General features: G+C 47.5%; 1 protein-coding gene across 1 annotated transcript in view; it reads left to right on the forward strand.

Annotated features, from left to right (window-relative positions):
* The window catches only part of cilp (cartilage intermediate layer protein, nucleotide pyrophosphohydrolase), a 107,633-nt gene that overhangs the window by 45,391 nt on the left and 35,486 nt on the right, over positions 1-26,756 (forward strand). Inside the window, exons 3-5 of the mRNA XM_085968265.1 lie at positions 1,145-1,414; positions 10,278-10,466; positions 16,108-16,176. Of these exons, the coding sequence (XP_085824391.1) occupies positions 1,145-1,414; positions 10,278-10,466; positions 16,108-16,176 (528 nt within the window). The remainder of the gene's footprint in view (positions 1-1,144; positions 1,415-10,277; positions 10,467-16,107; positions 16,177-26,756) is intronic.

The following is a 26,756-nucleotide window of genomic DNA, read 5'->3' on the forward strand; positions in this document are numbered from 1 at the left end:
GCTCTCAACAGCCTCCCCTGCGATGTTCACTCTCTGCCGGACGACTGGGCGGTTGCTCATGGTCGACGCCCGTGCTTCTGGCCTCGACTTTCTTCCACCGCCCTCCTGGAGCGAATCCTCGAAGGGAAATGCAGAGTTGCAGGTAGATTCGAATCGACACTCGTCGCCACTGTTAGATCCGTGATTCTGAGAGTATGATGTTTTCCAATAACTACACGGATGCTATAACTTAACAATCAACAGGTGTTTACTGGAGTAGGGTAGTCTCAAGACTGGGGGTACAGAGGCATGCTCAAGGCTTATATACAGGTGTGGTCACTGCCGGTACTACAGTATACAGGAGCTGTAAAAGTAGTTCTCTCTTAAAGGTACATACACTACAATATCCACGGCATCACAAAAGCCAGTCTTCAGCCAATTCGATTCACCCCACGTGATGTCAAGAAACGGCTGAGCGCATTGGACACAGCAAAGACTACGGCTTCTGACAACATCCCGTGCTGAAGATCTGTGCTCCAGAAATAGCTGTGCATCCACCAGCTTAAAAATCCATGCCCTCCACCACTGGCACACCGTGGCTGCAGTGTGTACCATCTACAGGATGCACTGCAGCAACTCGCCAAGGCTACTTCGCAAACCCGCGACCTCCACCACCTAGCAAGACAAGGGAAGCAGGTGCATGGGAACACCATCACCTCACACCATCCTGACTTGGACACATATTGCTGTTCCTTCACCGTTGCTGGGTCAATATCCTGGAAGTCCCTACCTAACAATACTGTGGGAGTACCTTCGCCATACGGGCTGCAGCAGTTCAAGAAGAAGGTCCACCACCACCTTCTCAGGGCAACTAGGGCTGGGTAATAAATGCTGGCCTTCCAGCGACGCCCACATCCCAAGAATTAACTTTTTTTAAACATCACATTTGCACCTAAAATGGGTTCCTTGACACAGCAAGGGTTGAAAATCTCTTTACATTCCTTATACATTAAAATTTTATTGTCTTGATGTTCACAGACAGATATATTCAGCTAGAATTTCCTGACTTCTAGACACTGGACTGTCTGTGCCCGAATTCATGAGACTAGTTCAGGGGAATCAATCAGTTCTCTGTTGCTGCAGTAATAACTTTTCTCTTTTCCAGGTCATTGGGAATGGACATCTTGGTTTAATATCGACCATCCTGGTGGGAGTGGAGACTATGAGCGGCTTGATGCAATCCAACATTATTACCGGGGAAGAATCTGTCCAAGACCAGCTGCTGTTGAGGCTCGCACCACACACGGAGTCCCTGCCACACTGACTGGAGAGGCGGTGCACCTCAATCCTCATCTCGGCTTCTGGTGCCTCAACAAGGAGCAACGTTCAGGGAAACACTGTTCCAATTATGCCGTCCGCTTCAGATGTCCCAAAGGTCAGCGATTTACTTGGGTTAGGCAGAAAATTAATTAGCAAGCTATTTGAACAGATGGTTTGTACTGGATTCATCTGCTGTTATATTTCTTTATTTTGTTCGAGTAAATATATCAAATAATTCATCTATTTACAACATACATGCCAACTTTTTAACCCATGTGTAAGCTTGTCAGTCTTTCAAGAGAAAAATCAACATTTTTCACTGGGGTTGGAAATTGTCAACATGAACCAATCAGATCAACATGAAAGGCAAAATACTGCGGATGCTGGAAATCTGAAATATAAACACAAAATGCTGGAAATACTCAGCAGATCAGGTAGCATCTGTGGTGAGGGAAACAGAGTTAATGGCCTGGATATATCATTGCCGAATCCCCCACCATCAAGATCCTGGGGGTCACCATTGACTAGAAACTTAACTGGACCAGCCACATAAATATTGTGGCAACAAGAGCAGGTCAGAGGCTGGGTAATCTGCACCTCCTGACTCCCCAAAGCCTTTCCAGCAGCTACAAGGCACAAGTAAGGAGTGTGATGGAATACTCTCCACTTGCCTGGATGAGTGCAGCTCCAACAACAGTCAAGAAGCTTGACACCATCCAGGACAAAGCAGCCCACTTGATTAGTACCCAATCTACCACCTTAAACATTCACTCCCTCCCACCACCGGCACATCGTGACTGCACTGTGTACCATCTACAAAAAGCACTGCAGCAACTTGCCAAGGCTTCTTTGGCAGCACCTCCCAAACCCGCGACCTGTACCACCTAGAAGGACAAGGACAGCAGGTGCATGGGAATACCACCACCTGCAAGTTCCCCTCCAAGTTACACACCAGCCTGACTTGGAAATATATCACTGTTCCTTCATCATCGCTGGGTCAAAATCCTGGAACTCCCTCCCCTAACAGCACTGTGGGAGTGCCTTCACCACATGGACTGCAGCGGTTCAAGGAGGCGGCTCACCACCACCTTCTCCAGAGCAATTAGGGATGGACAATAAATGCTGGCCTTGCCAGCAACACCCATATCCCATGAATGAATATTAACAAAATATTAACAGGGTGGGTTACGTAGGCGGGGGAGGGGTGGAGTTTCGGACGGGAAACTGGTGCTGTCGAAGAAGCCTTGAAGCTGCATTCATCCAGGAAATTAGAGAGTATTACATCACACTCCTCACTTATGCCTTGTAAATGGTAGAAAGGCTCTGGGGAGTTAGGTGAGACACTCCCCACAGAATACCCAGCCTCTGACCTGCTCTTGTAGCCACTGTATCTATGTGGCTTGTCCAGTTGTGTTTCTGGTCAATGGTGGCCTCTAGGATGTTGATGATGGGGAATTCGGCGATGGTAATACCGTTGAATGTCAAGGGGTGGTGGTTAGACTCTCTCTTGTTGGAGATAGACATTGCCTGGCACTTGCATGGTGCAAATGTTAATTGCCACTTACCAGCCCAAAGCTGAATGTTGTCCAGGTCTTGCTTCATTATCTGAGGAGTTGCAAATGGAACTGAACACTGCAATCATCAGCAAACATCCCCATTTCTGAAGTTATGATGGTGGAAAGGTCATTGATGAAACAGCTGAAGATGGTTGGGCCTAGGACACTGCCCTGAGGAACTCCTGCAATTATGTCCTAGAGCTGAGATGATTGGCCTCCAACAACCACAACCATCTTCCTTTGTGCTAGGTATGACTCCAGTCAGTGGAGAGTTTTCTCCCTGATTCCCATTGACTTCAATTTTCCTTGATGCCACATTCAGCCAAATGCTGCCTTGATATCAAAGACAGTCACTCTCATCTAGCCTCTGGAATTCAGCTCTTTTGTCCATGTTTGGACCTAGGCTGTAATGAGGTCTCAAGCCAAGTCGTCCTGGCGAAACCTAAACCGGTCATCAGTAAGCAGGTTATTGGTGAGTAAGTGTCGCTTGATAGCACTGTCAACGACCTCTTCCATCACTTTGCTGATGCTTGAGAGTAGACTGATGAGGTGGTAATTGGCCAGATTGCTTTTTGTGGACCTGAGCAGTTTTCCACATTGTTGGGTAGATGCCAGTGTTGTAGCTGTACTGGTACAGCTTGACTAGAGGTGCAGCTAGTTCTGGAGCACCAGTCTTCATCGCGCCAGCTGGGATGTTGTCGGGGCCCATAGCCTTTGCTGTATCCAGTGCGCTCAGCCGTTTCTTGATATCACGTGGAGTGAATCGAATTGACCTGAAGACTAGCTTCTATGATGGTGGGGACCTCCAGAGGAGGCTGAGATGGATCATCCACATGGCACTTCTGGCTGAAGATGGTTGCAAATGCTTCAGCCTTGCCTTTTGCACTCGCATGCTGTGCTCCACCATCATTGAGGATGGAAATGTTCATGGAGCCTCTAACATTAGTTGTTTAATTGTCCACCACCATTCACAACTGGATGTGGCTGGACTTCAAAGCTTTGATCTGATCCATTGGTTTTTATTCCAGATTTATTTAATTAACTGAATTTAAATTCCACAGCTGCCGTGGTGGGATTTGAACTCAAGTCTCTGGATCATAAGTCCAGGCCTGTGGATTACTAATCCAGCAACATGACCACTATGCTTATCGTACCCCGAAGCTGTGCTTGCCTCCCTTCAGCTGCCGGGTTTACCGAGGCCTGGGAAACCCGGCTGGCCAGGGTTAAACCTGTAAAACAGGATAAATCAGAGGCTCTGAGCCACATTAAAATATTTAAATTGCCAACCCGCCTCATGGGCGTGGGTCGGCTGCCAGCATCTTGTCCCGCCTCCGTTAAACCCAGAAGTGGGTGGGATGGAAGCAGTTTCAGGTCGGGTTTGAGATTTAAAAATTTTTAATATCTGACCTGACCCCCAACCCATCTGTCTTTGGGGGTTAAAATTCAGCCCAGTGTTTCAGGTCAGTGAAACTACAAGTTGATTCTGATAATGTCCATCAGATCAATTGGAAGGAAAACTGAAGGCTAATGGAACCAATTATTTTTTCCTCCTTTTGATTGCGTGCAAAACTTGAGGCAGGAAAGTTTTGAGGAGCTGATGGTTTTTGAGAATAGAAGTTAAACAAACACAGGAGTTGCTGAAATGCAGTTTTTTAAAAACTTTTAATTTTCCTCAAAAGAACATTTATGGGGAATGTCCGGCTGTTATTTTATATAAAGGCTTATTTTCTTCAAGACTAGGAGCAGCCACTTTTTTGAGAAAAGGAAATTATTTTGGTGTGATTACATTAACTGGATTTATTGAGCATCCTGTCAGTACACTGGTGAAATTGCCCGGGTGAGGGAAAAGCGAAGGGAGTAAATGGATATTAATGAAGGGGAGATGGAAGGAGGCAGAAGCTCTATAATCAGATCTTTGAGAAATCTGGGAGTAGTGCTTTGTGGAGAAGAGGGGTGATTTGAAGTGGGGGAATAAGAGTTCCACTATGAGTTGGGAAGGTAGAGTAGCAGCTTGAATGGGGAGAGTGGAAAAAATGTACTAACATAACTAGGTTGTGGGCTAACAGGGAAAGAGACCCAGAACTAGCGAGGGAGAAGAGCGTGGTTATGATTTGAGGGTGGTGGGGGGGGGGAGGGGGGTGTTAGAGACGACAGTGGCCGGGAAATTCTACAGGAGTTCCACTGGGGTCTCTCCATAACTTCAGCGTGAGGTCGGTGAAAGTGTTACAGGTATGGAATGGTTAATTTAAATTCCGCAGTACTTCTAGTCCGTACCCAGAGACCACACCACAGTATCTTGTGAAACACCTATTTATTTCCTCTCAACAAATCTATTGCTCAAAGCTTATTTATTTGGTTAGCATGGAAATCATTGTTCTACTTAATCAACACTCACAGTCACCAAACCCGACCTGGGACAATATCTTCTTTTGGTAGCCCTTCTGATAGCAGCACTGGATGACTCTCTGGCTGTTCAAGATCTAAGTCCTGCTACAGTCCAAAAAGTCACCCTCTTTTATCGTTCATTATCTGCTTATCCAAACAAGTTTAAACAGATATCTGCAGATGTATTCACACCTGGCCTCCTGCTTATCTGTCTTTCTATTAAACCTGTTCTCATAGTTTGCAACTAGTTGTAATACAATTATGTTAAACAACCGGTGATACATAATCTGATATAACATTACAATTATACATCACAACAAAACCCTCAAAGAAACGGTGGAGGTCCACATCGAGCCTTCGTCATTTGTGCCAGTTTCCGCAATGCCTTGTGTCTGCTCCTTAACTGGCAAATGACAAGTCAGTGGCAGGACCTCTTTAAGCAGGAGTTCCCACTTCTGTCCCTGGATGGTGACCCGGTGGTGACCTGGTGATCAGTGATGGCCAAGAAAGATGAGGAGAACCAGTCTCCCCAAGAGCTGAACCTGGTTCCACTAATCGGATCCAGGCTCGGCAAGCACCTGGAGTCCTGAAGAGGATATTTTTAAAAAGAATGACTTGCTGAATGGTCCTCCTTGGAGTGATGGCAGAGTCAGGGCCCTGGGCAATCACCCTCCTACGGGTGGGCAGCCAACCCAATTTCCTGGCACATGGGGTAGGCAGGTGTCAAAGAAGCACCCATGTGCTCGCAGGCCCCATAGAAACATAGAAGATAGGAGCAGGAGTAGGCCATTCGGCCCCTCAAGCCTGTTCCGCCAGTTAATGAGATCATGGCTGATCATCCAAATTCAGTACCTGCCTTCTCCCCATATCCCTTGATCCCTTTAGCCTTAAGAAATATATCCAACTCCTTCTTGAGTTGCCTTGTGTGGTAGTGAATTCCACAGGTTCACCACTCTCTGGGTGAAGAAATTCCTCCTCATCTCTGTCCTAAATGGCTTACCCCTTATCCTTAGACTGTGACCCCTGGTTCTGGACTCCCCGGCATCGGGAACATCCTTCCTGCATCTAGTCTGTCTAGTCCTGTTAGAATTTTATAAGTTTCAATGAGATCCCCTCTCATTCTTCTAAACTCTAGTGAATATAAGCCTAATAGACCCAATCTCTCCTCATACGTCATTCCTGCCATCCCAGGTATCAGTCTGGTGAACCTTCGCTGCATTCTCTCCAATACAAAAACATCCTTTCTCAGATAAGGTGACCAAAACTGCACACAGTATTCAAGGTGTGGTCTCACCAAGGCCCTGTGCAAGACATCCTTGTTCCTGTACTCGAATCCTCTCGCTATGAAGGCCAACATACCATTTGCCTTCTTAACCGCCTGCTGCACCTGCATGCTTATCTTCAGCGACTGGTGCACAAGGACACCCAGGTCTCGTTGCACCTCCCCTTTTCCCAATCTATTGTCGTTCAGATAATAATCTGTCTTCCTGTTTTTGCCACCAAAGTGGATAACCTCGCATTTATCCACATTATACTGCATCTGCCATGCATCTGCCCAATCACCCAACCTGTCCAAATTGTACTGGAGTTTCTCTGCACCCTCCTCACAGCACACACGCCCACCCAGCTTTGTGTCGTCTGCAAACTTGGAGATCTCGGGCCAGAACTTCGGGTCCCCACGGGTGAATACGCACTGGGTACTTATGCGTAGGCCCAACGAAAGTGCAGGTTTCGTGCATGCACTGCGCATGCGCGGGAAACCGGAACTTCTGTTCCCTTAAAGGAAGGTGTTCACAGGTCGAACGCGAGCGCCGGAGAGGCAGCATGTACGCCTGGAACTTCCGTTTTTTTGCAGGTTTCTCCGGGAGGGTACGTCTCCAGGAGCTATGCTTTTAAAAAGCAGTCGCAAGGCCTGCTTTTAACAAGGTAAATGGTAAGTTAAGTAAAATTAAAACATTTTTTCCACAGGTTTATTATTTTTAAATACTTTAAAGAATGGCATAGTGGTTAGCACTGTTGCCTCACAGCGCCAGGGACCCGGGTTCGAATCCGGCCTCGGGTGACTGTCTGTGTGGAGTTTGCACATTCTCCCCGTGTTTGCGTGGGTTTCCTCCCGGTGCTCCGGTTTCCTCCCACAGTCCAAAGATGTGCGGGTTAGGTTGATTGGCTATGATAAATTGACCCTTAGTGTTAGGGGGATTAAATACGTGGGGTTACGGGGATAGGGTGGGATATGTGTTGGTGTAGGGGTTACGGGGATCGGGTGGGATATGTGTCGGTGCAGGCTCGATGGGCCGAAATGGCCTCTATCTGCACTGTGGGGTTTCTGTGATTCTGTGAAAGGTAAGTTTATTTTTAGCCCTGTTAGAAACTGTAATTAATTTTTTCAAAAATGTAAATTATTGTTTAAAATAGTTATTTTATGTAATTTAGTTATTTTAAAAATGTGATTTAAAAAAAAAAAAAATTATTTGAAGTTTTAGTTATGTTTTGGGGATGAATTGTATTCATAGATTTGACATGAAGACCTGTCAAATCTATGAATACAGATTCCCTGCTACCATTGGCTCTCCATGGCCCACGTGATCCCAGGGGATGCTTCGAACTAACTGCGCCCCTGCGATACGCAAGCACTGCGCGCCGGCAGTTGGAGCAGGCCCAGGATCGGAATCCCACGCGAGCCCAGAGCACAATGGCCGGCGCGCTAGGTAAGTGCAGGTCAGAGGCTTGCACCCGCGGGAAGCCTCCGACCCGGATTTCTGGGCCATAGCACCGATCCCTGCAGTACCCCACTAGTCGCTGCCTGCCACTTGAAAAAAGAGCCTTTTATTTCAACTCATTGCTTCCTGTCTGCCAACCAGTCCTCTATCCAAGACAGTACCTTACCCCCAATCCCATGTGCTTTAACTTTGCACACTAATCTCTTATGCGGAACCTTATCGAAAGCCTTTTGAAAGTCCAAATACACCACATCCACTGGTTCTCCCTTATCTATTCTGTCAGTTACATCCTCAAAAAATTCCAGTAGATTAGTCGAGCATGATTTACCTTTTGTAAATCCATGTTGACTTTGTCCAATCCTGTCACCGTTTTCCAAGTGCTCTGCTATTACATCTTTTATAATTGACTGTAGCATTTTCCCCACTACCGATGTCTGACTTACCGGTCTATAATTCCCCGTTTTCTCTCTACCACCTTTTTTAAATAATGGGCTTACATTAGTTATCCTCCAATCCATGGGAACTGTTCCAGAGTCTATAGAATTTTGGAAGATGACCAGCAATGCATTTACTATTTCGAGGGCCACTTCCTTAAGTACCCTAGGATGTAGATTATCAGGCCCTGGGGATTTATCGGCCTTCAGTCCCGTCTATTTCCCTAACACCATTTCCCTACAAATACTGATTTCATTCAATTCCTCCTTCTCATTAGACCCTTTGTTCCCCAACATCTGTGGGAGGTTATTTGTGTCCTCCTTTGTGAAGACAGAACCAAAGTATGTATTTAATTGGTCTGCCATTTTTTTGTTCCCCATTATAAATTCCCCTAATTCTGACTGCAAGGGACCTACGCTTGACGTCACCAATCTTTTTCTCTTCACGTATCTATAGAAGCTTTTACAGTCAGTTTTTATGTTCCCAGCAAGCTTACTCTCATAATCTATTTCCCCCCCTCTTAATTAATCCCTTTGTCCTCCTTTGCTGACTCCTAAACTGCTCCCAATCCTCAGGTTTGCTTCTTTTTCTGGCCAAATTATATGTCCTCTCCTTGGATCTTATGCTATCCCTAATTACCCTTGTTAGCCACGGTTGAGTGACCTTTTTTGTTTTATTTTTATGCCAAACAGGGATGAACAAATTCTGTAGTTCATCCATGTGATCTTTAAATGTTTGCCATTGCCTATCCACTCTCAACCCTTTAAGTAAAGTTCCCCAATCCATCCTAGCCAACTCGTGCCTCATACCATCATAGTTTCCTTTATTTAAATTCAGGACCTTAGTCTCTGAGTCAACTACTTCACTCTCCATTTTAATGAAGAATTCTATCATATTATGATCACTCCTCCCCAAGGGGCCTCGCACAACAAGATTGCTAATTAATCCTTTTTCGTTACATAATACCCAATCTAAGATGGCCTGATCTCTAGTTGGTTCCTCGACATATTGGTCCAGGAAACCATCCCGTATACACGCGTCTCTAATTTCCCGTTTAATGCCATCCCCAACCTCAGCATTACTGTTTGGGGGTCTGTATACAACTCCCACTAACATTTTCTGCCCCTTGGTATTTCTCAGCTCTGCCCATACAGATTCCACATCATCAGAGCCAATATCCTTCCTTACTATTGTGTTAATCTCCTCTTTAACCTGCAATGCTACCCCACCTCCTTTTCCTTTTTTCCTGTCCTTCCTGAATATTGAATACCCCTGGATGTTGAATTCCCAGACTTGGTCATCCTGGAGCCATGTCTCCGTAATTCCAATTATATCATATCCATTTACCTCTTTGCGCAGCTAATTCATCCACTTTATTACGAATGCTCCTCGCATTAAGACACGCCTTCAGGCTTGATTTTTTAACACTCTTAGTCCTTTTAGAATTATTATTTACTGTGGCCCTGTTTGATTTACACCCTTGATTTCTCTGCCTTCTACTTCCCATGCAAATGAAGTGCCCTCCAACTGAAGCCATGTACTGTATCGAGCTTAGTGTTGCAGATCAGTCCAGCTGTGACTTGCGATCACCACCCATGGAATTTTAGGACCGTTAGGAGTAATTTGCAACTTTGGCAATTGGGCAGCAAGCAGGTCGTCTGACTGTAGTTGAATCTGCCCAATTTTCTTTCCTGTATTGTGGTTCCTAATGCCTGATTCAATAGAAGCATTAGTCAAATTCCAAAAGCAGGTTAACTTCCCAACCTATTGGCTAGGGAATGGTTCATGACATAAGGAGAAAATGAAAGAAAATAAATAAAAAATGGGAAGAAATACCGTTTAATATTCCAGAACCTAAACAAATTCTTGATCATTTCCTCAGGATCCATATCTGCTGTAGCTCAGAGTTCCTGGTCCCAGTGGTCAGACTGGGGATCCTGCACAGCAGCCTGTGAGCAGACAGGAGTGCAGACACGCAGACGGACCTGCTCCACACACAACCAGAATTGGGAGCAGCAGTGTCCGGGTCCTGTGGAGGAGGGGAAGATGTGCAAAGGCCCAGCTTGTACAAGTACGTTCAAATAACATATTTAATGTTCCAAATGTGACATCCTGTGGGAGACTGCGGTGATGTCTGATTAGCTTCAACAGAAATATTTATCTGCTTCAGGAATTAAATAGAAGGTTTCTGAAACTATCCTAAATCACTGGAGACAAATTAAGCCAATCAGTGGATTCTAATTATTCTGCTTGGCACCTCTTCTCTTTACAATGCTGGAGACACTGATCAGATTTATGTTCATTTCCATGGCCCCTTTCCCTTTCCTTACCAATGTAACTATTGCCATGACTTGTATGCAACAACATCACACTCCAGCAAAGCAGTAATCCCATGTTAATTCTACAGTAATGAAGGTCGGCAGACTGCCCACAGTGAATATGACTGATGCTAAAGATGTGGTATAGCCTATTTTATCAAAGATGACATTTGCTTGAACTTTATGCTCCATTCCACACAAACCTAGCTGTTGTCTCTGGAGGATCTGCTTCAAAAGACACTAAAAAGGAAAGAAAGACTTGCATTCATGTAGCACCTTTCATGACCTCAGGACATCCCAACGCACTCTACAGCCAATGAAATATTTTTTGAAGTGTAGTCACTGTTGTAATGTAGGAAACGTGACAGCTAATTTGGGCACAGCAAACTTCCATAAACAGCAATGTGATAATGAGCAGCCTAACCAGTCTCTAGTGGGGCTTGAACCCACAGCCTTCTGACTCAGAGGCGAGAGAGTTATCAATTGAAGCCATGTTGAAGGGAAAGGCAGGCACAGAATCATTAAGAAAAACTGTTAATAACCATTGTGGTTTCAGCTCTGTACCCTGGGTTCTATTCCATGGAGATGGAAGCTTCATCTTTCTGACATTAATTGGAGTAACAAAGAGGGAGTTCTAGGTTTCCAGTAACAGCAAACAGGAATTCACACCTCAGAATCATCCTAACTTTGGGACATTTTATTGGGTCTATCTTCAGGAACTGAGGATAGAGAATACAGAGAATGGAAATCTTATGTTAGTGCATGTTTCTGGATGGAATGGAATTTATTGCTGCATGGTGTAAAACAGTCCAGGGCTGTATTTGTCTGAATATTTATCCTAGGAGTGTTTCACAGAGCACTGTGTGAGATGGCATTGTCTAGTGCTGTGACTGTCCGGACATACAAGGCAGGAATTCTTCACACTGGCATTGAATAATTTGTGTAAAAAGTAGGAAGTGTTTTTAGAAACAAGCAAACAAATTAATCCAACCCAGTGATTGGTGGCAGAAGTTTCCCCAGTCTGTGTATCAGGCAGTTGCTGGGCACTTTCTTTTCTAAGGAACATTGCAGTCTGAAGGCTAACTAGAGCAACAAGGCAGACAGAAAATGTGGTTTAGAAAAGAAGTCAAAGAACACTCATGCCTCATTATTTCAGCCATTGCCTCACCACTGCGTCTTCTAGCTAATGTCCATCATTTTTCACTTCAATGACTGCTCATTACCTATAGTCAATGGAATCACTGCCTGACATGAATCTTGTCATTCATGTGGAAATGACTTATGAAATAATACTGGGCGGCCTGCTGGTGGCGCTGTCCAGGGAGAGTATAAATACTCGGGCATGGGCCCAGCTTGCTCAGGACATTCTTCAACAGGAACTAGTGAAGGACACAACTAGATCTCCATGTTGAAAAACAGTTGATTAAAGCCTTGTTTAATACTCAGACCAAGTGCCTCGTAGTTTTCTTACGTCAATTTAATCAACTGCAACCCGCTCCATGCTCTGAGTGATTTGGGAACAGACAGCTACAATTCAAACTGTAGAAGGGAACTTGGACATAGTAATCAATCCATCATGGAGACACTACTCCGACCCGCCCGTCTCGACCCGGGCCCGAATTCACTTACAGCTGCTAAGGTATGGAAACACTGGTATCGTACCTTCAGCAACTTCCTCGAGGAGTGTGGTGAGAATGTTCCTAATAAGTTATGAATGCTTGCCAATTATGTATCCCCTCATGTGTTTGACTATATTGAAGACTGTGTAGACTATGACTCCGCTATCCAAACACTACAGCAACTATATGTTAAGGCCCCAAACAAAATTTTTGCTCGGCACCTACTGGCCACAACTTGACAACAACCCGGGGTATCACTTGACGAATTCCTTCAAGAGCTTCGCAGGCTCAGCAAAGATTGTAACCTTAAAGCTGTCTCAGCTGAGCAGTACTGGGAGGAATTAATTCGTGGCTCTTTTATTAACGGAATTGCTTCTCCCCTCATACACCTGCGTCTATTCTTAGTCTGATTAATTCGGTAGAAGGAAGCCACTGGACTTCCAATCTTTCAGGCGGGAAGAATGACATGAATCTTGTCATTCATGTGGAAATGACTTATGAAATAATACTGGGCGGCCTGCTGGTGGCGCTATCCAGGGAGAGTATAAATACTCGGGCATGGGCCCAGCTTGCTCAGGACATTCTTCAACAGGAACTAGTGAAGGACACAACTAGATCTCCAGGTTGAAAAACAGTTGATTAAAGCCTTGTTTGATACTCAGACCAAGTGCCTAGTAGTTTTCTTACATCACTGCCCATCAGCAATGGTCACTGCAACCACTGCCCATTAGCACTGGTCACTCCAACTTCTGCCATGGTCACTCCAACTTCTGCCCAGCAGCACTGGTCACTCCAACCTCTGCCCATCAGCACTGGTCATTCCAACCACTATCCATCAGCACTGGTCATTCTAACCACTATCCATCAGCAATGGTCACTCCAACCTCTGCCCTGGTCACTCCAACCACTCCCATTGTCACTCTAACCACTGCCCATCAGCAGTAGTCACTCCAATCTCTGCCCATCAGCAATGGTCACTCCAACTTCTGCCCTGGTCACTCCAATCTCTGCCCATCAGCACTGGTCACTCCAACCTCTGCCCAGTAGTGGTGAACGGTTGTTTTTCGAACTGTAGTGGTGAACGGTTGTTTTTGGGACTGGGGGAAGGTATACAATGGTGTTCCCCAGGGGTTGATACTAGGACCACTGCTTTTCTTGATATATATTAATGACTTGGACTTGGGTGAACAGGGCACAATTTCAAAATTTGCAGATGGCACAAAACTTGGAAGTATAGTGAACAGTGAAGAGGATAGTGATGGACTTCAAGAGGACATAGACAAGCTGGTGGAATGAGCGGACACGTGGCAGATGAAATTTAACACAAAAAATTGTGAAGTGATACATTTTGGTAGGAAGAACGAGGAGAGGCAATATAAACTAAAGGGTACAATTCTAAAGGGGGTGCATGAACAGAGAGACCTGGGGGTATAAAAGCATATGAGATACTGAGCTTCATAACTTTCTTGCTTTTGTACTCTATGCTTCTATTTATGATAAACCTTTATAAAACACTGGTTCAGCCTCAACTGGAATATTGTGTCCAATTCTGGGCACTGCACTTTAGGAAGGATGTGTAGGCCTTAGAGAGGGTGCAGAAAAGAATGGTTCCAGGGATGAGGGACTTCAGTTACTTGGATAGACTGGAGAAGCTGGGGTTGCTCTCCTTAGACCAGTGAAGATTGTGAGGAGATTTGATAGAGGTGTTCAAAATCATGAGGGATCTAGACAGAACAGAGAGAGAGAAACTGTTCCCATTGGCAGAAGGGTCGAGAACCAGAGGACACAGATTTAAGGTGATTGGCAGAAGAACCAAAGGTGACGTGAGGAAAAACTTTTTTATGCAGCGGGTGGTTATGATCTGGAGGTGGCTTTCAAAAGGGAATTGGGTAAGTATCTGAGAAAAAAATTTGCAGGGCTACGGGGAAAGGGCGGGGGAGTAGGACTAGCTGAAGTGCTCTTGCAGAGAGCCAGCAAGGGCTCGATGGGCCGAATGGCCTCCTCCTGTGCTGTAACCATTCTATGATTCTGTGATCAGCGCTGGTCACTCCAACCTCTCTGCCCATCAGTGCCCATCAGCACTAGTCACCTCCAACCACTGCCCATCAGCACTGGTCACTCCAACCACTGCCCATCAGCACTGGTCATTCCAACCACTGCCCATCAGCACTGGTCATTCCCATCACTGCCCATCAGCAGTGGTCAGTCCCACCACTGCCCATCAGCATTGGTCACTCCCACCACTGCCCATCAGCACTGGCCACTCCAATCACTGCCCATCAGCACTGGCCACTCCCATCACTGCCCATCAGCACTGGCCACTCCCATCACTGCCCATCAGCACTGGCCACTCCCATCACTGCCCATCAGCACTGGCCACTCCCATCACTGCCCATCAGCACTGGCCACTCCCATCACTGCCCATCAGCACTGGCCACTCCCATCACTGCCCATCAGCACTGGCCACTCCCATCACTGCCCATCAGCACTGGCCACTCCCATCACTGCCCATCAGCACTGGCCACTCCAATCACTGCCCATCAGCACTGGCCACTCCCATCACTGCCCATCAGCACTGGCCACTCCCACCACTGCCCATCAGCACTGGCCACTCCAATCACTGCCCATCAGCACTGGCCACTCCCATCACTGCCCATCAGCACTGGCCACTCCCATCACTGCCCATCAGCACTGGCCACTCCCATCACTGCCCATCAGCACTGGCCACTCCCATCACTGCCCATCAGCACTGGCCACTCCCATCACTGCCCATCAGCACTGGCCACTCCCATCACTGCCCATCAGCACTGGCCACTCCCATCACTGCCCATCAGCACTGGCCACTCCCATCACTGCCCATCAGCACTGGCCACTCCCACCACTGCCCATCAGCACTGGCCACTCCCACCACTGCCCATCAGCACTGGCCACTCCCATCACTGCCCATCAGCACTGGCCACTCCCATCACTGCCCATCAGCACTGGCCACTCCCATCACTGCCCATCAGCACTGGCCACTCCCATCACTGCCCATCAGCACTGGCCACTCCCATCACTGCCCATCAGCACTGGCCACTCCCATCACTGCCCATCAGCACTGGCCACTCCCATCACTGCCCATCAGCACTGGCCACTCCCATCACTGCCCATCAGCACTGGCCACTCCCATCACTGCCCATCAGCACTGGCCACTCCCATCACTGCCCATCAGCACTGGCCACTCCCATCACTGCCCATCAGCACTGGCCACTCCCATCACTGCCCATCAGCACTGGCCACTCCCATCACTGCCCATCAGCACTGGCCACTCCCATCACTGCCCATCAGCACTGGCCACTCCCATCACTGCCCATCAGCACTGGCCACTCCCATCACTGCCCATCAGCACTGGCCACTCCCATCACTGCCCATCAGCACTGGCCACTCCCATCACTGCCCATCAGCACTGGCCACTCCCACCACTGCCCATCAGCACTGGCCACTCCCATCACTGCCCATCAGCACTGGTCACTCCCATCACTGCCCATCAGCACTGGCCACTCCCATCACTGCCCATCAGCACTGGCCACTCCCATCACTGCCCATCAGCACTGGCCACTCCAATCACTGCCCATCAGCACTGGCCACTCCCATCACTGCCCATCAGCAGTGGTCACTCCAACCACTGCCCATCACTAACACTACACGAGTTTGCTTCTTTTCTGGCCACTGATTCCTCAGCTCATGTTTATTACTTTTATTGACTGATATTTTCCTATTTGTCTTCTGCTCACAGCGACTCCTTCAACCGCCCCCAGGTCACTCAACGTTCCAGTGAAAAGTAGCGGGGATGAGCTGCCAGCTGGTAATATCCAATTCACTCATTCTTTAATGCAGGCAGGGAAAATAAATCTCATTCCCTAAGTTGTAAGTTGTAATATCGTTTTGAGTTGAAATTCCAGTCAGATTATTTTGTTTGCAAAGTCAATCTGTACATTAATCTAAACTCTTTTCATGACACTCCTGAATTTCATTTAAAATCAGTTTGAATTTTCAAGATCCCCTCTCCATTTCTTAATTCTCTTAAGAACTCAAGGAAACTGTCAAAACTTTATCTTGTTTCAAAACATATCGGGATAGAAATTTGTCATGGGTGGTATTTTGCCGGCTGATGGTCAATGACTGCAATGGATCTGAATATCAAGCGGGAAGTATAACTGGTGCAGCATCTGTCGGAAGAGCTGATCGAGGCGGAAGTGATTAGTTTGGTAGCTAGAAGAGTCTGGGATGTTTTTTAGTGATTTCTGCTGCTTGGAAATGCTTCACGACCTCTTCTAATTTTGCATTTTTTTTCTGCCATGACCTGCACTTAACTCATAGGATCATAGAAAGTTACAGTACGGAAGGAGGCCACTTCGGCCCATCGTGTCCGCGCCGGCCAACAAAGAGCTATCCAGCCTAATCCCACTTCCCAGCTCTTGGTCCATAGCCCTGCAGGTTAGAGCATCCCAAGTGCACATCCAAGTACTTTTTAAATGTGGTTAGGGTTTCTGCCTCTACCACCCTTTCAGGCAGTGAGTTCTGTTGTGTCCGTCAGTAGTAAGACACAGACTGCAGGAGAACGGTACAACAGGTGTTTACTCAACGTGGCTCACTCTGGAACTGATTCTACAGATTACTACTCAGTGCTATATACAGGTGTGGTCACTGCCGGTACTGCAGTATATATGAGCTGTAAAAGATAGTTCCCCCCTTAAAGGTATATACATTACAATTCCTCCCCTTTTAGATTAACAGTACCATAACACTCATTTAACAATTAAATATCAAACTAATTACAATTAACACTTTTAACATACAACGTTAGCTGAAAATAGTCCATTTATATATTCAGTCTTTGGGGAGGCTTCCTGATCCTTTCTGGATAGCGCCTTTCCCGAGTGTCTCGCTCTTGGTGCGGAGGCGATTCTGGCACCCTGTCGTCGGTTGGGTCATCAGCTTCCGATGCTACTGTTTCTGGGGTAGATGCGATCTGTACATTGGGTTCCTCACCAGGTACGTATGGGCGAGGCATGGGGTTGACTTGTTCCTGTGACTCTAGGATCTGGTCAGCATGGCGTCTCACGATGTTCTCCCCAACGTCCACTGTGTACATTAGTGGGCCCTGCCGTGTGCATATCGTTCCTGGCTGCCATTTCTCTGTTCGGTAGTCGCGGGCCAAGACTGGTTGCCCTACATTGAAGCTCCTTGTTGGCTTCTCATGGATGTGCTGGAATTGCTTATTCTCAACATCTCTTCGTACGTTTGGTCTGAGCAAATCCAGGTGAGATCTTAACATTCGGTTAAAGAACATCATGGCCGGGGCCTGGTTGGTGACTGCATGTGTCGCATTCCGGTAGGCGAACAGAAAATTGTCCACCTTATGCTGCAGCGGAATGTTGTCATTGTACATAGCCTTTATTGCCTTCTTAAAGGTTTGTACGAACCTCTCAGCCAATCCATTTGTGGCTGGATGATACGGGGCAGATGTGTAATGCCTTACCCCATTCTTCTACATAAACCTCCGGAACTCTTCGGACACAAACTGTGGTCCGTTATCGGAGCAAATCTGTTCTGGCAAGCCGTTCCTGGCAAAAATGGTCCGTAGGACTGCAATAGTTTTCTCCGTGGTGGTGGAGGACATTTTGATGACCTCAGGCCATTTTGAGTGCACATCCACGGCTATTAAAAACATTGAGTCCATGAATGGACCAGCAAAATCAATATGCACCCGTTGCCATGGAGATGAGGGCCACTCCCATGGGTGTAGAGTGGCATGTGGTGGTGCATTTTGGACTTTCTGGCATCCTGAGCAGCTCTTGGTCAGGTCCTCGATTTGTTTATCGATTCCCGGCCACCATACATAAGCCCTGGCAAGGCTTTTCATTTTTACCCCTCCCAGATGACCCTCATGAAGCTCATTGAGCACTCTATCTCTTAACTTGGGTGGAATTACCACTCGGGATCCACACATCAAGGTCCCCCGGCACACTGACAGCTGTCCTCTTCTTGTCGAGAATGCTGGCAACAGTGAGTCGCCATGTGCTGGCCATCCCTTCACCGTCAAATCATATACCCGAGACAGTGTCGGGTCATTTCGGGTCTCCTTTTCTATACGAGCATTAGTTACCGGTAGCTATTCAACTATAGTCGAATAAAATATTTCGACAGGATCCACTGCTGGTGCTTCCTCCGCAGTAGGCAGTGGCAGGCGTGATAGCCCATCAGCATTTCCACGCTGTTTCGTGCCCTTATATTCAATCTCATAGTGGTGCGCCCCTAGAAAGAGTGACCATCTTTGTAGTCGTTGCGCATTCATCACCGGAACGCCCTTCTTTGGATTAAAAATGGAGACAAGAGGCTGGTGGTCAGTCAGCAAGGTGAATTTCTGCCGGTGCAGATAGTGATTGAACTTTTTCACTCCCCACACTAGGCTGAGGGCCTCCCTGTCAATCTGGGCGTAGTTACGCTCGGCTGAGGTTAGTGATCGTGACGCAAAGGCTATTGGCCTCTCTGAGCCGTCCGAGAATTTGTGCGACAGCACCGCTCCAATGCCGTAGGGTGACGCATCACACGCCAACCGAATTGGTAGTGCTGGGTTGAAATGGGCCAATACCTCTTTCGATGTGATTAGTGTTTTGCTCTTCTGGAAAGCTCGTTTACATTCGTCACTCCACTTCCATGGCACTCCAGTTTGCAGTAGGGTGTTCAGTGGGTGTAGTATCGTAGACAAATTTGGCAAGAACTTATGGTAGTAGTTTACCAGCCCGAGGAACGACCTCAGTTGTGACACGTTTTCCGGTGCTGGAGCCTTGACTACTGCCTCAATCTTTTCTGGGGACTTATGTAACCCCTCTATCGATAACGTGGCCACAATACGAGATCTGTTTTTTTAAAAACTCGCATTTGGGGCGGTTAGCTCAGAGCCCATATTCCTTCAATCTAGTGAGCACCTGCTCCAGGTTGGCAAAGTGATCACTGTCATTTTCGCCCGTGACCAGGATGCCGTCCAAATAACACTGGGTCCCTGGGATCCCTTGCAGGACTTGTTCCATTGCCCTTTGCCAAATAGCCGGAGCTGATGCTACCCCGAATACCAGCCGGTTGTATTGGTAGAGACCTTTATGGGTGTTGATTGTGAGGTATTTTTTTGATGCTTCTTCTACCTCCATTTGCAGAGACGCCTGGGCCAGATCAATCTTAGTGAAGCGTTTCCCTCCAGATAGCGAAGTGAAAATATCTTCAGTCCACGGAAGTGGATATTGCACGGTGTGAAGGACTGGGTTCACTGTTACCTTAAAGTCCCCACAGATGCGAACCTTCCTTGGTTCCCCAGCCGTGCTGCTCAACGACTTTTTCATCACAGGGACGATGGGTGTAGTCCACTCGCTCCAGTCTACTTTGGACAGTACTCCTGAACGTTCCAAACTCTCCAGCTCTGCTTCGACGGCTGGGCAGATCGCATAAGGTACCGCTCTGGCCTTAAAAAACTTTGGGCTTGCGTTTTCTTCGATTTTAATTGTTTCTGTCATGCCTTTTAGTGTTCCGAGTCCTTGCTGGAACACTACTTGCGCGTCGGTTAGGATCTTTGACAGTCGCCCAGGTGTGACGTCGTCATCCTTTTTGGCAGCCACAGTCAGTGCTTGTATGGAATGCCAATCCAGCTGTATTTTCCGGATCCATTCACGTCCCAGTAATGGTGGTCCTCCATCTTGCAATACATACAGGTCTAGTTTTGGTGTTTCCTTACTGTTATATATAACGGTCACCCTAATTTTCCCTTTGGGGTAGACTTTTTACCCCGTGTACGTCTTCAAAATAATTTTTGTGTCTCTCAAGGGTATGTGTGAGAATAGCCGCTCATAGTCCCGTCGGTTTATGACTGTTAGGGCTGATCCTGTGTCCAATTCCATCTTTACCTGGACTCCTGCTATCTTGAGAGTGACCCAAATGGTTCGGTGATCCTCCGTTTTGATCACATTATGTAGTTTCAGACAACTCAGCTCCCTGTTTTTGGAGTCGGTATCACTCTTTTGTTCGTCTGAACTATTCTCTGTCACCTTATGTACCTTCTTGTACTTTTCTTCTGGAGATTTCTTATTGCTGGTTTTCTTTCCCGACCTGCAGACTCGTGCTATGTGTCCTACTTTTCCACACTGTCTGCACACTTTGTCTTTGAACCAGCAATCATTGTGGTCATGTGTTGTTCTGCCGCAGCGATAGCACTTCTCTGTTATGTATGACATTTCGTTTGTGCCATATTCTTGCGGTCTCTGTTGTATCTCTGCAGCGCCCCGTGCTGCTGCTTCATATGATACCGCAATGCTGAAAGCCTTGTCCAGCGTAAGGTCCTTTTCAGATAAAAGCCATTTCTGGGTTCCTTCACTTTGAAGCCCACACACAAACTTGTCCCTTAAGGTATCTGCCAGTCCCGTTCCAAACTGGCAGTGTTTCGATAGTTTGCGCAGTTCTGTTAAATATTCAGCATTGCTTTCATCCTTATGCTGGTTCCGTTTGTGAAACTTGAATCTTTCTGCTATCAGCAGCGGTGTGGGGTTTAAATGTTCCTGTAGTATCGTTACTATGTCTCCAAAACTCTTTTCCATTGGCTTCGTTGGGGTTACTAGATTTCGTAATAAGCCATACGTCTTTGCACCCATTAAATTTAACAATACCGACGCTTTCTTGTCATCTGACACCTCATTTGCCTTGCAGTATACCTCTATTCGTTCGACATATGTAGTCCAATCTTCGACTTCATTGTCAAATGCGGTGATACTGCCACTCTTCGTCATTTTGGGTGTAGTTTACAATGGCTTAAAATGGCGTCTCCCGTGCTTTCCTTCCTCCCCCGCTGCTGCCAACGCCGCTCTCGGCGGTCCTCGTGTCAATGGTGGCGCCCTGTAGGTTTCGTGCGCTTCTCCTGCGCTGCTGCCAACGCCGCTCTCGGCGGTCCTCGTGGCAATGGCGGCGCCTCGCGGGTTTCTGCGCGTCTCTCTCCCTCTCCTCGATGCTGCTCGGCCCCTGAACACCGGCTGCGCCCTGTGCGCTCTGCCCTCTCTCTCTCTCTCTCTCTCTCCCGTCGACGCTGCTCGGCCCTTTGCTGTGTCGCTCGGTCGGGCTCTAGCCCGCCGCTGTCCGGGAAGGGTCTGCGCACTACCTGTTGCCAGCCCGTTTCGCTGGACCACCGCGACTGGAAAGCCAAGCCTGGCTCTCAACAGCCTCCCCCGCAATTCTCGAGTCTCTGCTGGATGACTGGGCGGTTGCCCGTGGTCGACGCCTGTGTCTCTGGCCTTGACCTCCAATCTACTGGTCTCCAGGAACGAATCCCTGGGAAGTGATGCAGAGTTGCAGGTAGGATCGAATTTGCCTCGTCGCCAATGTTGTGTCCGTCAGTAGTAAGACACAGACTGCAGGAGAACGGTACAACAGGTGTTTACTCAACGTGGCTCACTCTGGAACTGATTGTACAGATTACTACTCAGTGCTATATACAGGTGTGGTCACTGCCGGTACTACAGTGTACATGAGCTGTAAAAAGTAGTTCCCCCCCTTAATAAAGGTATATACATTACAAGTTCCAGACCCCCACAACCCTCTGGGTGAAGAAGTTTCCCCTCAAATCCCCTCTAAACCTTCCACCAATTACTTTAAATCTGTGCCCCCTGGTTTTTGACACCTCTGCTAAGGGAAATAGGTCCTTTCTATCCACTTAATCTACATCCTAGGGTACTTAAGGAAGTGGCCCTAGAAATAGTAGATGCATTGCTGGTCATCTTCCAAAATTTGATAGACTCTGGAACAGTACCCATGGATTGGAGGGTAGCTAATGTTACCCCACTATTCAAAAAGGTGGTAGAGAGAAAACAGGGAATTATAGACCGGTAAGCCTGACATCGGTAGTGGGGAAAATGCTAGAGTCCATTATAAAAGATGTAATAGCAGAGCACTTGGAAAACAGTGACAGGATCAGACAAAGTCAACATGGATGTACAAAAGGTAAATCGTGCTTGACTAATCTACTGGAATTTTTTGAGGATGTAACTGGTAAAATAGATAAGGGAGAACCAGTGGGTGTGGTGTATTTGGACTTTCAGAAGGCTTTCGATAAGGTCCCGCATAAGAGATTAGCTTGTAAAGTTAAGGCACATGGGATTGGGGGCAAGGTATTGACTTGGATAGGGAACTGGTTGGCAGACAGAAAGCAAAGAGTTGGAATAAACTGGTCTTTTTCCGAGTGGCAGGCAGTGACTAGTACGGTACCGCAGGGATCGGTGCTGGGACCCCAGCTATTCACGATATATATTAATGATCTAGACGAGGGAACTAGATGAATATCTCCAAGTTTGCAGACGACACAAAGCTGGGTGGGCGTGTGTGCTGTGAGGAGGATGCCGAGAAACTCCAGTATGATTTGGACAGGTTGGGTTAATGGGCAGAAGCATGGCAGATGCAATATAAAGTGGATAAATGCGAGGTTGTCCATGTTGATGTCAAAAACAGGAAGGCAGATTATTATCTGAATGGCAATAGATTGGGAGAAGGGGAAGTGCAACGAGAACTGGGTGTCCTTGTGCACCAGTCGCTGAAGGTAAGCATGCAGGTGCAGCAGGCGGTTAAGAAGGCAAATGGTATGTTGGCCTTCGTATCGAGAAGGTTCGAGTACAGGAACAAGGATGTCTTGCTGCAGTTGTACAGGGCCTTGGTGAGACCACATCTTGAGTATTGTGTGCAGTTTTGGTCGCCTTTTCTGAGGAAGGATGTTCTTGCCATGGAGGGAGTGCAGCGAAGATTCACCAGGCTGATACCTGGGATGGCAGGAATGACGTATGAGGAGAGATTGGGTCGATATCTTATACTCGCTGGAGTTTAGAAGAATGAGAGGGGATCTCATTGAAACTTATAAAATTCTAACAGCACTAGACAGACTAGATGCAGGAAGGATGTTCCCGATGGCTGGGGAGTCCAGAACCAGGGGTCACAGTCTAAGGATATGGGGTAAGCCATTTAGGACAGAGATGAGGAGGAATTTCTTCACCGAGAGTGGTGAACCTGTGGAATTCTCTAGCACAGAAGGCAGTAGAGGCCAATTCATTAAATACATTCAAGAAGGAGTTCGATATATTTCTTAAGGCTAAAGGGATCGAGGGATATGGGGAGAAGGCAGGGACAGGGTACTGAATTTGGATGATCAGCCATGATCTCATTGAATGGCGGAGCAGGCTCGAGGGGCCGAATGGCTTAATCCTGCTCCTATCTTCTATGTTTCTATGCTTCTATGTCCCTCACAATTTTATACACCTCAATAAGGTCTCCCCTCAGCCTCCTCTTTTCCAAGGAAAACAAACCCAGCCTATCCAGTCTTTCCTCATAGTTAAGATTCTCTACTCCCAGCAACATCCTTGTAAATCTCCTCTGTACCCTCTCTAGTGCAATCACATCTTTCCTGTAATGTGGTGACCAGAACTGCACGCAGTACTCTAGTTGAGGCCTAACTGGTGTTTTATACAGTTGAAGCATAAACCCCCCTGCTCTTGTGTTCTATGCCATGGCTAATAAAGGCAAGCATTCCGTATGCTTTCTTAACCACCTTATCTGCCTGGCCTGCTACCTTCAGGGATCTGTGGACCTGCACTCCAAGGTCCCTTTGTTCCTCTACTCTACTCCGTGTCCTACCATTTAATGTGTATTCCTTTTCCTTGTTAGCCCTCCCCAAATGTATTACCTCACACTTCTCCGGACAGGCTCTCAGAAGGCCAGCACGCTGGAGGGCCTTGATCACGGAAGCTGCTCATGGTCTCCCACAAGCTCCTGGGCCTGAAGTGGTTCTGGTCTCATAGCAGCTTAATCCTGGTCAGGAATGGCTGCTTGCTGCATCTCTGGAGCTTGTTCCTGGGCAGCCTCATGGTCTCCCATGTTCCACTGGCATGGTGCTTTGAGCGGGGCGGTCAGAGGCCCAAGAGATGGCGGTGGGGGTCAGTGTCAGGCAGGTAGATTCCCCCATTCCACTGGGCCCTGGTTGCTTCTTAGGGGATCTGCTGCAGATTCCAGTGAAGTTGTCACCCTCTGCACTGGCTCCCGCAAGCAAGAGAAAGCCTAAGATGTTGCTGTAAAGGAGAGATGGAGATTCCAGTGTCACATCTGTCAATTTCCACACATCCTTGGAGATTGTCCTCAGAGCCTGCACGTAGCTGCAATGTTACTCGAACCTCCTTTTCTTCAGGCAAGTACCAGTGATTTCTGGGCCCTGTGACTCTGAATCCATAGCCGTCTCCTTCAGCCTTCACTGGGAAGGTGCCTCCTCCTCACCCACTCCTCCAGTTCCCTCATACCCTGGGATCACACTGTGCCTCCTCCTCACTATATCTAATTGCCCGCGGGTGAAAGGCTCTGAGCTGGTGCCAGCGAATGAGGAAGCAAGAGACGCAGCTGGTGAGTTGGTAGGGTTGGGCAGAGGATGACTGGGCAGGATGGAAAAGATGGCCACTTCTTATACTCCTCTTCCTCATCACCATCATCTTCTTACTCCTGTGCTGTGGTGGATCTACAGGAAGGGAGGGTAGAAAGCAAAATGGATGAGAATTACTTCCTTGGGATTAAGGAGACAGCGAAGGGTATATGGTGCTTCACTGGGTTTCCAGTGAGACTGTACAGGAGCTCAGTCCCTGTACCAGGAAGATGCCGTCGACCCACCATCTCTCACCGCAAGGACCGTGAGTGCCACGAGCCCCATGGCTTTGTCCTCGAAGGGAGTGAGGGGTTTCAAGGTGGAAATGCCCCCTGCGGTGGCTTGCCTTGATGGGAATTGTGTGCCAATTTGTCCTATAAGAAGATAAAGTAAATGAGCGTAAGGCTGACAGTAGAGGAATGGGAGGGGTGAAGTATGAGACTGTTAAAGTGGAGGAAGAGTTTGAAGTTATGTGTGCAGTTGTTGGTGCAAGTGGAATGCTGCAAGAGTTGGAGCTGCCCTTAACCAAGAAGACTGTGAAGAATCAGTGTGTTAGTACCAGTGTTTTTTTTTATTCGTTCCAGGGATGTGGGCATTGCTGGCATAGCCAGCATTTATTGTCCATCCCTAATTGCCCTTGAGAAGGTGCTGGCGAGTCACCTTCTTGAACCGCTGTAGTCCATGTGGTGAAGGTACTCCCACAGTGCTGTTAGGGAGGAAGTTGCAGGATTTTGACTCCGTGACAATGAAGGATCGGCGATATATTTCCAAGTTAGGATGGTGTGTAACTTGGAGATGGTGGTCTTCCATGTGCCTGCTGCCCTTGTGCTTCTAGGTGGTAGAGGTCATGGGTTTGGGAGGTGCTGTTGAAGAAGCCTTGGCGAGTTGCTGCAGTGCATCTTGTAGACGGTACACACTGCAGCCACAGTGTGTCGGTGGCGGAGGGAGTGAATGTTTAAGGTGGTGGATGGGGTGCCAATCAAGTGGATTGTTTTGTCCTGGATGTCGAGCTTCTTGAGTGTTGTTGGAGCAGCACTCCTCCAGGCAAGTGAAGAGTATTCCATCACACTCCTTACATGTACCTTGTAGATGGTGGAAAGGCTTTGGGGAGTCAGGAGGTGATTCACTGACCCCAAAATACCCAGCCTCTGACCTGCTCTTGTTGCCACAGTATTTATGTGGCTGGTCCAGTTATGTTTCTGATCAATGGTGACCCCCAGGATGTTGATGGTGGGGGATTCGGCGATGGTAATGCTGTTGAATGTCAATGGGCGGTGGTTACATTCTCTCTTGTTGGAGATGGTCATTGCCTGACACTTGTGTATTAAATCGCGAATGTTACCTGCCACTTATCAGCCCAAGCCTGAATTTCGTCCAGGTCTTGCTGCATGCGGGCATGGACTGCTTCATTATCTCAGAAGTTGCAAATGGAACTGAACTCTGTGCGATCATCAGCGAACATCCCCACCTCTGAGCTTATGATGGTGGGAAGGTCATTGATGAGGCAACTGAAGATGGTTGGGCCTAGGACATTGCCCTGAGGAACTCCGCCAGCGATGTCCTGAGCTGAAATGATTGGCCTCCAGCAGCCAGAACCATCTTCCTTTGTGCTAGGTATGACTCCAGCCAGTGGAGAGTTTTCCCCCCCGATTCCCATTGACTTCAATTTTACTAGGGCTCCTTGATGCCACACTCGGTCAACTGCTGCCTTGATGTTAAGAGCAGTCAGTCTCGCCTCCCATCTGGAATTCAGCTCTTTTGTCCATGTTTGGACCAAGGCTGTAATGAGGTCTGGAGCCGAGTGGTTCTGGCGGAACTCAAACTGAGCATCGGTGAGCAGGTTATTGGTGAGTAAGTGTCGCTTGACAGCACTGTCGACGACACATTCCATCACTTTGTTGATGATTGAGAGTAGACTGATGGGGCAGTAGTTGGCTGGATTGGATTTGTCCTGCTTT

The sequence above is a fragment of the Somniosus microcephalus genome, chromosome 27, assembly GCF_052327205.1.
Source record: "Somniosus microcephalus isolate GS21.2 chromosome 27, FLI_Smic_1.0, whole genome shotgun sequence".
Taxonomy (NCBI): Eukaryota; Metazoa; Chordata; class Chondrichthyes; order Squaliformes; family Somniosidae; genus Somniosus; species Somniosus microcephalus.